Genomic DNA, 13912 nt, shown 5'->3' with positions numbered 1-13912 from the left:
TTCCATGTCCAGTTATGGCCCATCCTCTGTGCACACCTGAAGCTCAGTCTCAAATGAGCCTCAATTGCAGTGGCCTGCAAAAAAAAAACTCTACCATGTTTTCCTGAGCGTGAGAATGGTCAGTAGAAAGGGAAAAAAGTTAGTGGAACAATAATATTTGACTTCCTTTCCAGAAAAGCCTGTTTACCTTGGGAATGATATGTCATGTTAATCCAGGAGCATGCCCTGGCTTTCCAACATCCTGCTTGCTTTCAGTGAAAACATGGGTTTTGTCCTTTCAGATCAAAATAAAGAACAGACGGAGTTTGCCTATGTAAATGTGCTGACTCGTGGAGACTTGTCATCCCTCTGTTGGATTTTATCACCACTGCAACACTTCACTTCCAATGATCCTAACATTCAGTTGTGCAAGGTGTATTTTGCTTCCCTCAATTTCCGTGACATCATGCTGGCAACGGGCAAGCTGCCACCTGATGCCATCCCTGGTAAGACCATTGAATTATCATTTTAACTCTATAGACTTCAACATGATGATTGTACTGTTGCACCTCCTTGGATTTTAGAATCAGCACACCCAAAATGTTCTGAATGGAAGTGCAAGCCCAGAATGAGGTGCCGTCAGAGAGCATCTGATGCTCAATATTGGGATGGGTGGCTGAGGAGACTGAGGGACAGATTACAAGGGAGGAATGTGAATGTATTTCTCCCATTTAAACAAAAGTTAGGAAAACACATGAAATTGCCTGAAACTTAAAGGTTAAATATTGTGTAGATGTTGGAAATCTAAAACAAACATCGCAAATGCTGGGGAAATTCAGATCTGAGAGCATCTGTCAAGAGAGCGTTGATGTTTTGAGTCTGGTATGACTCTTCTTCAGAATTCCTGTTTCTTCTCTTCAGAGTTCAGAAGATGATTCACATCAGACTTGATGCGTTAACTCAGTTTCTCTGTCTGCAGATACTGCCAGACCTGTTGAGTTTCTCCAGCAATTTCAGTTTTTGTTCCTGAAAAAACTCAAGGTCAGGCGAGAAAAGGAGTTAATGTTTCTGGTTACAATTTCCTCTGGTTCTTGTGAGCTGAAATGTTAATTCTCTTTCCACAGGTGTTGCCTGTGCTGCTAAGTTTTTCCCAGTGTTCTCTCTCTTTTAGTTTCAAATTTCCTGCATGGGTAGCATTTTGCTCTTGTAGTTCTTAGGCCGGGTGAGCCTACCCCTCCTGCCTTTCTGCAGAATTTCCTTTTGACACATTTGATTGCAAGCTTTGGATGTATCTGGGTGCTGCCTTAACCTCACCAGTTCAGAATTTTTTGTTGGAAAGACAATGCTGTTCAATTTAAACCAAATCACCAGCACTTCAAGAGAAAAAAAATTAAGCACTATCCCAGCCCTCTTGTTCCTACATATTAAAAGAAATGAGGGATGTAGAGGGTAATTTTAATGTTAACCATCTAGGATACATGCAGGTCAAGTGCAGGAGTAGTTGTACATCCTGCCCAATATTATTCCACATCAACATGGATGGAGTATAGAATCAGGAGGAGTGTGAAAACAACATCCTGCTTGATCCCTTAAAACTGCAGCAGAATCTGGGTGAGAGGTGCAGAGTTACCTTTCTCAAATACATGTTCCTTACTAAGTTGTCGGTACAGTTCAGATTTTCTAGTCTTTTCCCATCGTTTGCCTGTCAAACATTGAGAATCAAGCCTAATTTCTAATGCACTGTGAATTTAAATTTTGTTTCCCAGGTGATGCAGCTTTGCAGCACTGCCTGTTAGGAATGGAATTTTCAGGTCGTGACCCCAGAGAGAGGAGAGTGATGGGACTGCTCCCTGCCAAGGGATTGGCAACAGTTGTTGATTGTGACATGCGATTCCTGTGGGATGTCCCAGAAAGTTGGTATGTGTTTAACGTCATTTCTGAAGAACATAAACGCTGTTCAAATTGTCAAAATGGCATTTATTTGGACAACATTGTTAGGGCACTGTAACATTCTACATCCAGCAATTGCTGGGTCACATGATTAAAATGCACAAAGAATTTTGAATAGAAACATTGAACTCAATGGGCAACACCTTCCTTTTTCAAAAAAGGACAAAGGAATTACAATTACGAATTTGTGCAGAATATTCTTTCAATGGAGTGTGTATTTGAAATTGTTGAGACAGTGGGGATTTAGAAATGTGTAATTAAATGAGAGCTTCTATTTGTAAAGCTTTCCTCATCACGTCTCCCTGATTTTCCAGTGTTTTATGTCATATAAGGATTTCTGAAGTTTTCAAATTTATTCGAGGGATTTGTGCAATACTGGCTGGGCCAGTGTTTATTGTCCATCTATTTGAGAAGGTAGTGATGAGCTGCCTCCTTGATTTGTTGCACTCCAGTTGGGGTAGTATACCTGCAATGCTGTTAGGGAGGGAATTTTGGGAGCTTGAACCAGCGACATGGAGGGAACAGCACTATTTTTCCAAGTCAGGATGATGAGGCTTGGAGGGGAACTTGCCAGTGGGTGGTATTTCCACTTACCTGCTGAACTTGTTCTTCTGATGGTTCTGGGTTTGGTAGGTGCTTTTTGAGAGTTTTTACAATGCATCTTATAAGTGACACAGACTGCTGTTACTGAGTGTCGGTGGTGGAAGGGCTGAATGTTTGTTTTAAAATGTGGTGCCAATTAAGTGAGTTGCGTTGTCCTGGATGGTGAAGCTTCTCGTGTTGCTGGAGCTTTACTCATCCAGGCATGTTTCGTCATACTTTGGATATGCCTTCTACATGATGGACAAGCTTTGGACAGTCAAGAGGTGACTCAGTTTCACTTTGGTTTCTGGCTAATGGTAAACCCCAGGATGATGAATCTGGGGGAATTCAACAGTGGTAATGATATTGAATGCCAATTGGTGGTGGGTGGATTCTTTCTTGTTGGAGAAGGGCATTTGACTGGCATTTCTATGGTGTGACTATTACTTCCTGATTATCAGTCCAAGTCTAGATATCGTCTGGGTCTTGTTACCTTTGAACACAGACTGCTTCAGTATCTGAGGAGACTCAAATGATGCTGAACATTGTATTCATTGGCAAACATCCCCACTTCTGACCTTATGATGGAGGGAAGGTCATTGATGAAGCAGCTGAAGATGGTTGGGCCTAGAACACTACTCTGAGGAACACCTGCAGAGATGTCCTGGAACTGAAATGGCTGACTTCCAACAACCATCTTCCTATGTGACAGATATGACTATGACAAATGGAGAGTTTACCCTCTGATTGTGTTTGACTCTGGTTTTGCCAGGGCCCTCCAATGCCTCACTCAACCAAATGTAGCTTTGAATTCAAGAGATGTCACTCTCGCCTCACCTTGAAAATTTGGTTCTTCGGTCCATTTTGAACCAAGGCTGTAATAAGGTCAGGAGCCGAGTGGGCCTGGCAGGGTGCAAATTGGGCATCAGTGAGCAGGTGCTCCTTGATAGCACCATTGATAACACCTTCCATTACTGATGATTCGGAATAGACTGTTGGGGTATTATTTGGCCAAGTTGGATTTGTCTTACTTTTTATACAGCATGTAGCTGGGCAACATTCCACATTGTTGGATCAATGCCACTGCTCTAGCAGTGCTGTTAAAGATTGAGTGTGGGCGTGGCAAGTTCTGGAGCACAGTCTTCAGTCCTATTGTCTGAATGCTATGTTGGAAATACAATTCTGCAACTCCTAATGGCCTAATGTGCCTCGTGGATGCCTCATCTTGTTTTTTTCACAGTGATAGTACTATTTTAATACTGTTGACAGTTGTATTTAGGATCCTGATGTGTTCAGGTTGCAAAGATGGCCAAACACAGGCTAGGATACGATTTGCTTTTTAAACATGCATTCCCCTTTTATGTTCTTTCCTGGTTGTCTACTCTGAAAAAGAGCATGTTGTCAGCTGAAACACTAGTGCAGAGTTACTCCTGTTTTGTCCCAGTGTGATGCTCCTACTCACGGCTTGACCTGATAAAAGTCATTCCTGTTGAGTGTAATATGCAGCGTTGGATTGTGGTTGTGATCCTAACACTTTAATCCTTTTTGAAGGTGATCCTGGATTAACGTGGGAGTTACCATGGAGCCTTAATTTTACACTTCATTGCCGAACTGAAGATATTAAAAATGGCTGTTTAGTTGTTAATTGAAACCTATCCTGTCCTCGTTCAAAGTTTCTCTTTCTCATGTGCGTATACACAATTTAGAACAAGAGCTTGGCAATTTTTTCCTTCTTTTCGTGAGATGCAGCTGTCACTTGCTAGGCCAGCAATTACTACCCATCCCTAATTGCTCAGAGGGCAATTATGAGTGAACCACATTGTTGTGGGTCTGGAGTTGCACGTGGGCCAGACAAGGTAACCACCTGGAGGTCTGAGGAGTTGATATTTGGTTGTCTCGGAGTCATACAGTTACACGGCGCAGAAACAGACCTTTCAGTCCAACTCGTCCATGCTGACCAGATGTCCTAATTTAATCTACTCCCACTTGACAGCATTCGGCCGCTATCCCTCTTAAACCCTTGCTATTTGTATACCCATCCTGTTGCCTTTTTAAATGTTGCAGTTGTACCAACCTCCACCACTTCCTCTGGCAGCTCGCTCCATGCATCCACCATTCTGTGTGGAAAAGTTGCCCATTTTAAATCTTTTCCCCTCTCATCTTAAACCTGTGCCCTCTAGTTTTGGACTCTTACCATCCCAGGAAAAAGACCATATCTATTTAACTACTCTAAGGTCACTCCTCAGCCTCCAGGGAAAGTAGTCCCAGCCTACTCAGCCTCTCCCTATAGCTGAAACCCTCCAACCCCGGCAACATCCTTCAAATTTTTTCTAACCCCTTTCAAGTTTCTCAACCCTCCCTATATCAGGGAGACCAGAATTGCACGCGGTATTCCAAAAGTGGCTTGTACATCCATAACATGTCCTCCCAACTCCTATAGTCAATGCACTGACCAATAAAGACAAGCATACCAAATGCTGCCCTCACTCTCTTCTCTACCTGTGGCACCACTTTCAAGAGGCTATGAACCTGAACTCCAAGATCTCTTTGTTCAGCAACACTCCCCAAGACCTTACAATTAAGTGTATATGTCCTGCCCCGATTTGCCTTTCCAAAATGTGGCACCAGTTTCATTTATAGCTTTTCTAATAAGCAGAGAATTGCCATGTTACTTATTCATTCTTTGCCCTTTATTAAGGACTTTGGAGGAGGCTGCTTCAGTGCCAGTTGTTTATGCTACTGCATATTATGCACTAGTGGTGAGAGGTCGCATTAAGAAGGGTGAGAGTGTACTTATCCATTCGGGATCAGGTGGAGTTGGACAGGCTGCCATTTCTATTGCCCTCAGTTTGGGTTGTCGTGTCTTTGCTACTGTTGGTAAGTGAAATTACATTATTTTTGGGCATGAGTGTGTTTTGATTATTAGGCAATAATATTAAAAGAGCATAAACTTATCCTTGAATGGAAACATCTGTATTGGTGTTATGTGTTGCCTAGTATTAACAACTCAGTCGCTAATGTTTTGCCAGATACATGCATATGACTGTAATGTGAATGATTGTTAAAGTCACTGATACTCCAAGTTGAGTTAAATAAGATAGAATCAAGTCTATTAAAAGGTTTGATATTTGTACTCGTTATTTTAACTTGGTTCAGGATCAATCAAGATTTTTAATGAATAAAGCATGCAGTGGATGTGGCTGTATGTTAGGATTTCTAGTTTTTCGTACCAGCTGCTAAAGAACATCAGCAATTAATCTGCAGCAAATATATCCATTTGCTTTTCAATTAAAATGGCACGCTTGTCCAACCAACGTCACGTATACAGACGACATTGCTGTTGCGGATGACTCATTGGAGATAGAACTTCTGAGTCTAGAGAAGCAGGATTTGGGAGCTTTATTACAATGTAAGATAGTTGATTTAAATTAATTGTACAGCGACTGACCAGGTGTCTAATTACACTCTTCAGGTTCAATGGAAAAGCGTGTATATCTTCAGCAACGTTTCCCACAATTGAATGACGAATCTTTTGCAAATTCAAGAGACACTTCCTTTGAGCAGCATCTGCTGCGCGCAACTGGTGGCAAAGGTGAGCTCTTGGATGTTTGCTTTAGAAGAACTGTATCATAAATAGCCCATTACCATTGTGGTAAGAGAGCTTGCTAGCTTTACAATGTAGTAGATGTTGATTAAAATCATTAGCCTAACTTTTACTTGATTTGCCCACATTAGGCAAATTCGGATGAAATTTAAATGGCCTAGGACAAGAGACTGATTGATTTGTGTACGTTAGAACACTTTTTTTTAAATGAGATTATTAGAACCTAGCAGTATCTGAATTTCTTCTGTCGCTATTATAAGATGTGTAATTATGTTGCAGAGCAGTTTGTAATTATGTCTTAAAGGAAAGAAAAAGAGAATCGTTGCTGAGTGCCTGTTTTGATGAACTGAAATTTGGTTTAGCGTTCCACTCCTTTCAAGGTGAACAAAACCAGTGGAATAGGTTTTGATTCATTTGAATTTGAATAACAAAATTGTGTTGCTACCCTTTTTCTCATGTTGGGAAGAAAGCCTCAAGTCAATCTTGCATCAGGAAAACTAGCCATTCCGTTTCATTTGTGAAGCTTCCAAACCACAATTGTAATATTATCTAAAACCTGCCACTATGAATCAGATTTGAAATTCTCTGTGCTACTACTTGGGTCTAAAGCTTTTCCCATCGAACTGACTTGCAGGAGTATTTTTTATGGATTTTGCCATCTTTGACATTTGAATTTGGAACTTATTTCCCTGCAAACAATCTGATTTGCACTTGCAACAACCATTATAGTGGAAGTCATTTAAAATTATTGCGCTTATCTTTTCTTTAAGATTGTCCCTTTCTGATAGTCTTGACGGAAATGTGAGGGGTTGTAATTATTCATTGAGTTGCCCAGATCATGGAAAAGTTTGTAAGTAACTAGTAAACTTGAGATATTCTTAACGTATATATGTGTTTTAGATCAAATGACAGGTTTTGGAATTGAAATTAATTAATGGAAGTCTCCAGCTGTGTCCTCCCAGATGTGTCCTTGCTTTGGTCACATCACAATAGACTAATATGAAGTAAAGGTAAAGTCACCATAGTCCTAACAGACTGTTCCTAGGACTGTTCTCACTAGAAGGAGACCTCTGGTGGTAGCGAGTTTTGAGAAGATTTGTAGCTCAGGTTGAGGTTCTAGATGTGTTTGCTCGCTGAGCTGGAAGGTTAGTTTTCAGATGTTTCATCACCATTCTAGGTAACATCATCTGTGAGCCTCTGACAAAGCGCTGGTGTTTATGTCCCGCTTTATATTTATCTGTTTAGGTTTCCTTGGGTTGGTGATGCTATTTCCTGCGTTGACTGAACATCAACTAGCCACAAAATGACATGACCCACTATCACTCGTATCCTTACGTACAGATGAGGAAGGACACCACTTTGATTGGGACAACACATCCATCCTAGGACAAACCAAACAGGCATGCACGAGAATTCCTGGAAGCATGGCATTTCAACCGGAACTCCATCAACAAACACACTGATTTGAAGCCAATCTGGCACCCTCTGAGAAAAAGAACAGGAAATAACATCACCAATGCAGGAAATGACACCACCAACCCAAGGAAACCTAAACAGATAAATAGAAAGCGGGACATAACACCAGCGCTTCGTCGGAAGCTCACTGATGATGTTGCCTAGAATGGTGATGAAACGTCTGAAAACTAACCTTCCAGCTCAGTGAGCAAACTCACATCCAGAACCTCTGGTGGTAGTTTAAACTGAGGATTACCACACCTCTCACCAGGAGAAGGGTTGAGAATGGAAATCCTTCATTGTAACCTCAGCCAGTGATAGGAATTGAACCCACACGGTAGATGTCACTCTGCGTCATAAACTGGCATCCAGCCAACTGAGCTAACCGGTCCTGAATAGATTTTATTGGGATTGCTGCCCTGAGAGGTTGTTTGGTGTGTTTACTACATTAGTGATTGATTGTGTAGAGTAATGTCCCCTGTAGGTTGTTAGATAATCTAATTATGTGATGCCATTACCCATAGGAGTGGACCTGGTACTGAATTCACTAGCTGAAGAGAAACTGCAGGCCAGTCTCCGTTGCCTGGCTCGACATGGACGTTTCCTTGAGATCGGCAAATATGACCTTTCTAATAACAATCCACTTGGTAAGCTGTCTACAGTAAGAAGCGAATCAAGTAGCTACTAATAAAACAATGGGCTCCAAACTTAATACTTTTCCATAAACTTACATTCAAAGGCATTTTAATCAGTGACAAGTTGAACTGAAGCCATTTCCAATATTCACTTAGATAACAAGGTGTAGAGCAGGATGAACACAGCAGGCCAAGCAGCATCAGAGGAGCAGGAAGGCTGAAGTTTCAGGCCTAGACCGCCTTCAGAAATGGGGGAGGGGAAGGGGGTTCTGAACTAAATAGGGAGAGAGGGGGAGGTGGATAGAAAATGGATAGAGGAGAAGATTGGTGGAGAGGAGACGTTAGAGGTGGGGATGGAGCCAGTAGAGGTGAGTGCAGGTGAGGAGGTAGGGAGGAGATAGGCCAGGTCAATGGGGTGGGATGAGGTTAGTAGGTAGGAGATGGGGGTGGGGCTTGAGGTGGAAGGAGGGGATAGTTGGGAGGAAGGACAGGTTAGGGAGGTGGGGACAAGCTGGGCTGGTTTTGGGATGCGGTGGGGGGAGGGGAGATTTTGAAGCTTGTGAAGTCCACATTGATGCCATTGGGCTACAGGGTTCCCAAGCAGAATATGAGTTGCTGTTCCTGCAACCTTTGGGGAGCATCGTAATGGCACTGCAGGAAGCCCAGGATGGACATGTCTGAGGAATGGGAGGGGGAGTTGAAATGGTTCACGACTTGGAGGTGGCAGTTGTTTAGTGCGAACCAAGCGTAGGTGTTCTGCAAAGTGATCCCCAAGCCTCCCCGATGTAGAGAAGGCCACAGCGGATGCAGTATACCAATTCCTCTTCTGTACCTACACTGGGCCTTAACCCCACCTCTTCCTCTGTTACATTGATGACTGTATCGGCGCTGCCTCGTACTCCCACGAGGAGCTTGAACAGTTCATCCACTTCACCAACACCTTCCACCCCAACCTTAAGTTCACCTGGACCATCCCCTATTCCCGCTTCCTTCCCCTCTGCCACATCTGCTCCCAGGATGAGGCATTCCTCTCCCGTAAATTTCAGGTGTCCTCATTTTTCAGGGACAGCAAATCCCGCCCTCCCCCCGCAGTGGTCGAGGACGCCATTGGCATGTTTCCCGCAACTCCAACTCTCACACCCCCTCCCCACAATAACAACCAAAACAGAATCCCCCTCATCCTCCCCTAAACCCCGCCAACCTCCGAATCCAACACATCATCCTCCAACACTTACGCCATCTGCAATCTGACCCCACCACCAAAGACGTTTCCCACCCTCATCTGCTTTCCAGAGGGACCACTCTCTCTGGGACACTCTTGTCGGCTCCACACTCCCCTCCAGCCCCACCACACCCGGCACGTTTCCCTGCAAAAGCAGGAAGTGCTACACCCGCCCCTATACCTCACCCCCATCCCAGGCCCCAAGAAGACATCAAGCAGATGTTCCACTGGCTCCAATAATCACTTGTCTTTTTCTCGTTTAAGTCATGGGCTCAATGTTAGAAGGTGCTGGTAATGAGCATACATAATTTTCAGGTATGGCTGTCTTCCTGAAGAATATTGCATTCCATGGAATTCTCCTGGATGCACTGTTTGAAGAAGGAAACAAGGAATGGGAAGAAGTATCTGAGCTCCTGAAGGATGGAATACGCAGTGGAGTGGTCAAACCTTTGAAGACCACAGTGTTCGACCGAGATGATGTGGAGTCTGCTTTCCGTTTTATGGCACAGGGCAAACATATTGGAAAAGTTGTGCTGAAGGTAAGGGGAGAAAAAACATTTTAGTTGTGTGGCTTTTCACTTCTGGAGAAAGCTCTGTCTGAGCCTGCTGCTTTGAACTGGGACAACAACAGATTAGAAACTCCTTTGTGAGAAAAGCCAGCACTGCACTTAGTTGAATATTTTGAGTCTATCTCAGACATTAGCTATTTTCTAATCACCCCATGTAATAGCCATGCCAAAAATTGACTGATAGAAGGGATTGTGTTATAGGTTGCAGGTAAAGAATTGGGAATGGGACAAACCGAGATATTGACTCTAGCAAGACGGGTTTGTGAAGAAAATACTTCAATCTTTTTAAATGCTATAATTTGAACCTCCTTTCCTGCTTTCAGAAGAGGTGTTCACCAAATAACTTCTGCCACACCTCTAAGGAGAAAATAATGATGTCACCAACCTATCGATCTGGGTTTTAGGCTTACAACACTGGTGTGTTTGCAGCTGAAAGCCACTGAGGATTCAGCACAATGCCTGGCTGTGGTCTGTTTTATGCTGGGAGAAGCGTGTGCAGGCACCCGGGCAGCCAATCTGTCCTTGATTTATTGAGGCTGTGCCTGCTGAGACCCTTTCAAGTGGCTATTAATTGAACTGTTGAGGGTTTCACCTTGCTGCTGCCAGAGTTTCACCTGCGGCAAGATGTAGTTCACGCTACACAGACAGACCAGCAGCTGTTCCTGTGTAGGCTGGGGATGGGGGTGGCAGTGTGGAAGACCTCCTTTGTGAGCTTCCTAGAGCTATCTGAGGCACCTTGCAAGCTCACACTCATGGACCTGAAATATTAGTGGTTTCTTTCCCCGTGGATGCTGTCAGACTTGAGTATTTACAACAATTTTTGTCTATTTTATTATAGCTGAACAGCAGAGTTGGTTTTGGATTGTTTTAACAAAGTGGAGGCTCAAACAGAACAAGTCAAATGACCTCCTCCTATGTGATAATCCTTGGGCATCTATGTTTTCCATGCAGCACTTTATTCTGTCATCAGCTGAGAAGCTGGGGAATGAAGTATTGGGCTCCAAGAATATAAAGACTGCTAATACTTCCTGTGGGATAAATGGTTTAAAACACATTTTTGATGTTAAGTAGGTGGACTTTTTATTGTGACTGTTAGGAAAGTTCACGTCACACAAGAACAGTTTAAAATTCTTCATTCTAAGTAAATGAATAAGGGAACCTTGCTTCATTTTATCCTCTATTCCGAATAGCCATTGTCAAGTATTCATCCATCATTCCTCAAAATGTGTAGATAATGTGGTAGGCTCCTCTTCATGTTACCACCAATGCAGAAAGAGATTTAAAACATTAGGCAAAACATGAGTTTTCCGAACTTTCAGTCAATCAGACAGATTTTGGATTTCTTTACAATTTTATAGACTGATACAAGATTTGTTTTCTAAGCTCATTAAAGAAACATAACCATATTTTAACAATTGCCCTTAAGATGTCCATTTGGCTGTGACCAGTTTAGTTTTACACTTCTTTTTTGAGCCCATCAAAGATGAGTGCTCAGTTCACCTTTGCAACTGCCTTCTCCCTTCTTCATGAGTAATTTATGTATCTACCACCTTTTCCTCATCTTTTAAGTTGCAACATTGTTTTGGGCATGGGCATCTGCAGATTCATTTTGTCAATCCTGACAAGCAAGTTATTAGTCACCATATTCCCCTCTTGTCACCTATTTTGCCAATTTTATGTTTTGAAACCATGTTCTGTTTCCTTTCCTTGCATTTCTCTGTGATCTTATTTTAGATTTTTAAAAAATTTCTCCTAATCCACTGCTTTCCACTGTTCCTTACATTATCCATTGTCCTTCACAGTGCCTTTACATAATTAAACATATTATCCTGCAATTCATTGTCCAAGCAGCCTGTATGCATATTTGTTCTTCATGTAGAAGGTCCAAGAGTTTCAGCCACTGTCTGGGCAAACATTTGAAGCCAGTCACCTCAGATGGATGAATTTTGTTTGTCACTAACTGGGTTGTGAGGTGGAATTTGGAAGCAAAAGAGAGGGAAACTACTTTTGCCGTCCACACTGATGTTGGGATGTTCTCTTCTAGCTAATGGTAAGGCAGTTTTAATAATGTTTAGTGGTGTGTAGACGTAATTAATCAAATCACATTTAAAAGAAATGTAATTGCATGTCACTAATCAGGTTCGAGAAGAAGAAGGTAGATCCCCTTCTGCACATTCAGAACAGCTCGCCATTGCTGCTGTCCCCCGTACTGCCTGTCCTGCATCAAAGTCATACATCATCACAGGAGGTCTCGGAGGGTTTGGTTTGGAGCTGGCAAATTGGCTGATCGAGAGAGGTGCTCACAAACTTGTCCTGACGTCTCGCTCTGGAATACGCAATGGCAAGTGGTCAAATTTATTGCTGATTGTGGCATCTTAGTGTGTGATATGGCTGTGTTTTCCTTAATTAGTAATAGTAACATTGGAGTAGTTAATTTAGTTGTATCTGGAAAATTATCTGTAAGAATGAAGATGACAAATTGATGCAAGATTGCTGGTCAAACATGAAATATGAATGCTCTATCGGATATGATTTTTAGCATTTCTGAAACAGCTCGTTGGCTAAAAACAACTTGGCTGTTGAATTTTTTTTGTGGTTTTTGAAAGATTCAGTTGAGAAAGGATTGTGCTACCTTTTTGGGTTATATTTTACCTGTTTTGACTATTGCTACCCTTCATATAGAATTACTGTGGTATTTAGGCACTAAATCTGGCTTGAACTTTCTATTAGCCAGAATAAAATTTCTATTGTTTGCCATCTTTTAAACTGAAGAACGTAAATGATGGCAATAATTTGTGATGCCTGAACACTATTGTTTCTTCATGTGTTGTCTACTTGTTCCATATTCCAACTGTAATGTGCCTTTGCCCGTGATGTTCCAAGCATGTCTTCATTTTTTCCAAAGCTTTAAGCTCCCTTTCACCTTTATCCTTCAAGTCTTTGAGGAAATAGTGGAACCTTGACATCACTGGTGACTTTTAGCATTTACTGAATTGGGTTTATTTAATGGCTCCACTGCCAAGGACAGAAATTTGTAACTTAATAATTAATTCTAATTGTTACAGGGTACCAGGCTAAGCGGGTTCGTGAATGGAGGGATATAGGCATTGAAGTCCTCATTTCTACCAGTGATGTCTGCTCTTTAGAGGGTACACAGCATCTTATTGCAGAAGCCTCTGGTCTTGGCCCTGTGGGTGGCATTTTCCATCTTGCCATGGTGAGTGCAGATTGCAGCATTGTGTTGAAATTAAAACAGATCATCCTTGCATCCAGAGATAATTCAGTTAGATTCCAAGAATTAACTCGCTTTGGCACATTTGGCCTAAGTTAACATTTATTTTTCCTTTTGACAACAGCCTGCGTGTCAAGAAATGCCCAATCCAAGCCAGTGCCCAATTTACTGCAAACATTGTTGGCCCTGACAATATTCAACAAAAGTACTTAAGATGTATGCTCCAAATCTTGCCATGCCTTTTTTGCCAAGCTGTTCCAACACAGCTACAACGCTAGTATCTACCTGAAAATGTGGAAAGTTGCCCAGGTATGTCCTGTGCACAAAATGCAGGACAATCCAACTCAGACTATCATTGCCTTATCAGTCAACTCTCAATCATCAGAGAAGTCAGGGAAGGAATCATCAGCAGTGCCATCCAGTGGCACTAGCAAAATAATAACCTGCTCAGTTTAGGTTCCACCAGAGCCATTCAGCTCCTGGCATCATTACAATTTTGGTTCAAACATGTACAAAAGAGATGAATTCCAGAGGTGATAGTGACTGCTCTTGACATCAAAGCTGCATTTGATCAAGAAGCATCAAGGAGACCGAGCAAAGCTGGTGTCAGTGTGAATTGGGGGGAATCTCTCTCTGCTGTTTGGAACCATACTTGGCGCATAGGAAGGTGGTTGTCATTATTGA

At 42.3% G+C, this 13912-nt stretch overlaps 1 protein-coding gene across 2 annotated transcripts in view; it reads left to right on the top strand.

Annotated features, from left to right (window-relative positions):
• Window positions 1-13912, top strand: part of fasn (fatty acid synthase) — an 84350-nt gene that overhangs the window by 53499 nt on the left and 16939 nt on the right. For both annotated transcript variants that reach the window (XM_048555027.2, XM_048555028.2), the window contains exons 27-34: window positions 282-485; window positions 1746-1896; window positions 5210-5388; window positions 5984-6103; window positions 8095-8217; window positions 9743-9966; window positions 12136-12337; window positions 13062-13213. In XM_048555027.2, coding sequence (XP_048410984.2) covers window positions 282-485; window positions 1746-1896; window positions 5210-5388; window positions 5984-6103; window positions 8095-8217; window positions 9743-9966; window positions 12136-12337; window positions 13062-13213 — 1355 coding nt within the window. The remainder of the gene's footprint in view (window positions 1-281; window positions 486-1745; window positions 1897-5209; window positions 5389-5983; window positions 6104-8094; window positions 8218-9742; window positions 9967-12135; window positions 12338-13061; window positions 13214-13912) is intronic.

This window comes from Stegostoma tigrinum, chromosome 22 (genome assembly GCF_030684315.1).
Source record: "Stegostoma tigrinum isolate sSteTig4 chromosome 22, sSteTig4.hap1, whole genome shotgun sequence".
NCBI classification, from domain to species: Eukaryota; Metazoa; Chordata; class Chondrichthyes; order Orectolobiformes; family Stegostomatidae; genus Stegostoma; species Stegostoma tigrinum.
The sequence above is the reverse complement of the archived record's forward strand: the minus strand, read 5'-3'. Positions and strand labels throughout refer to the sequence as shown.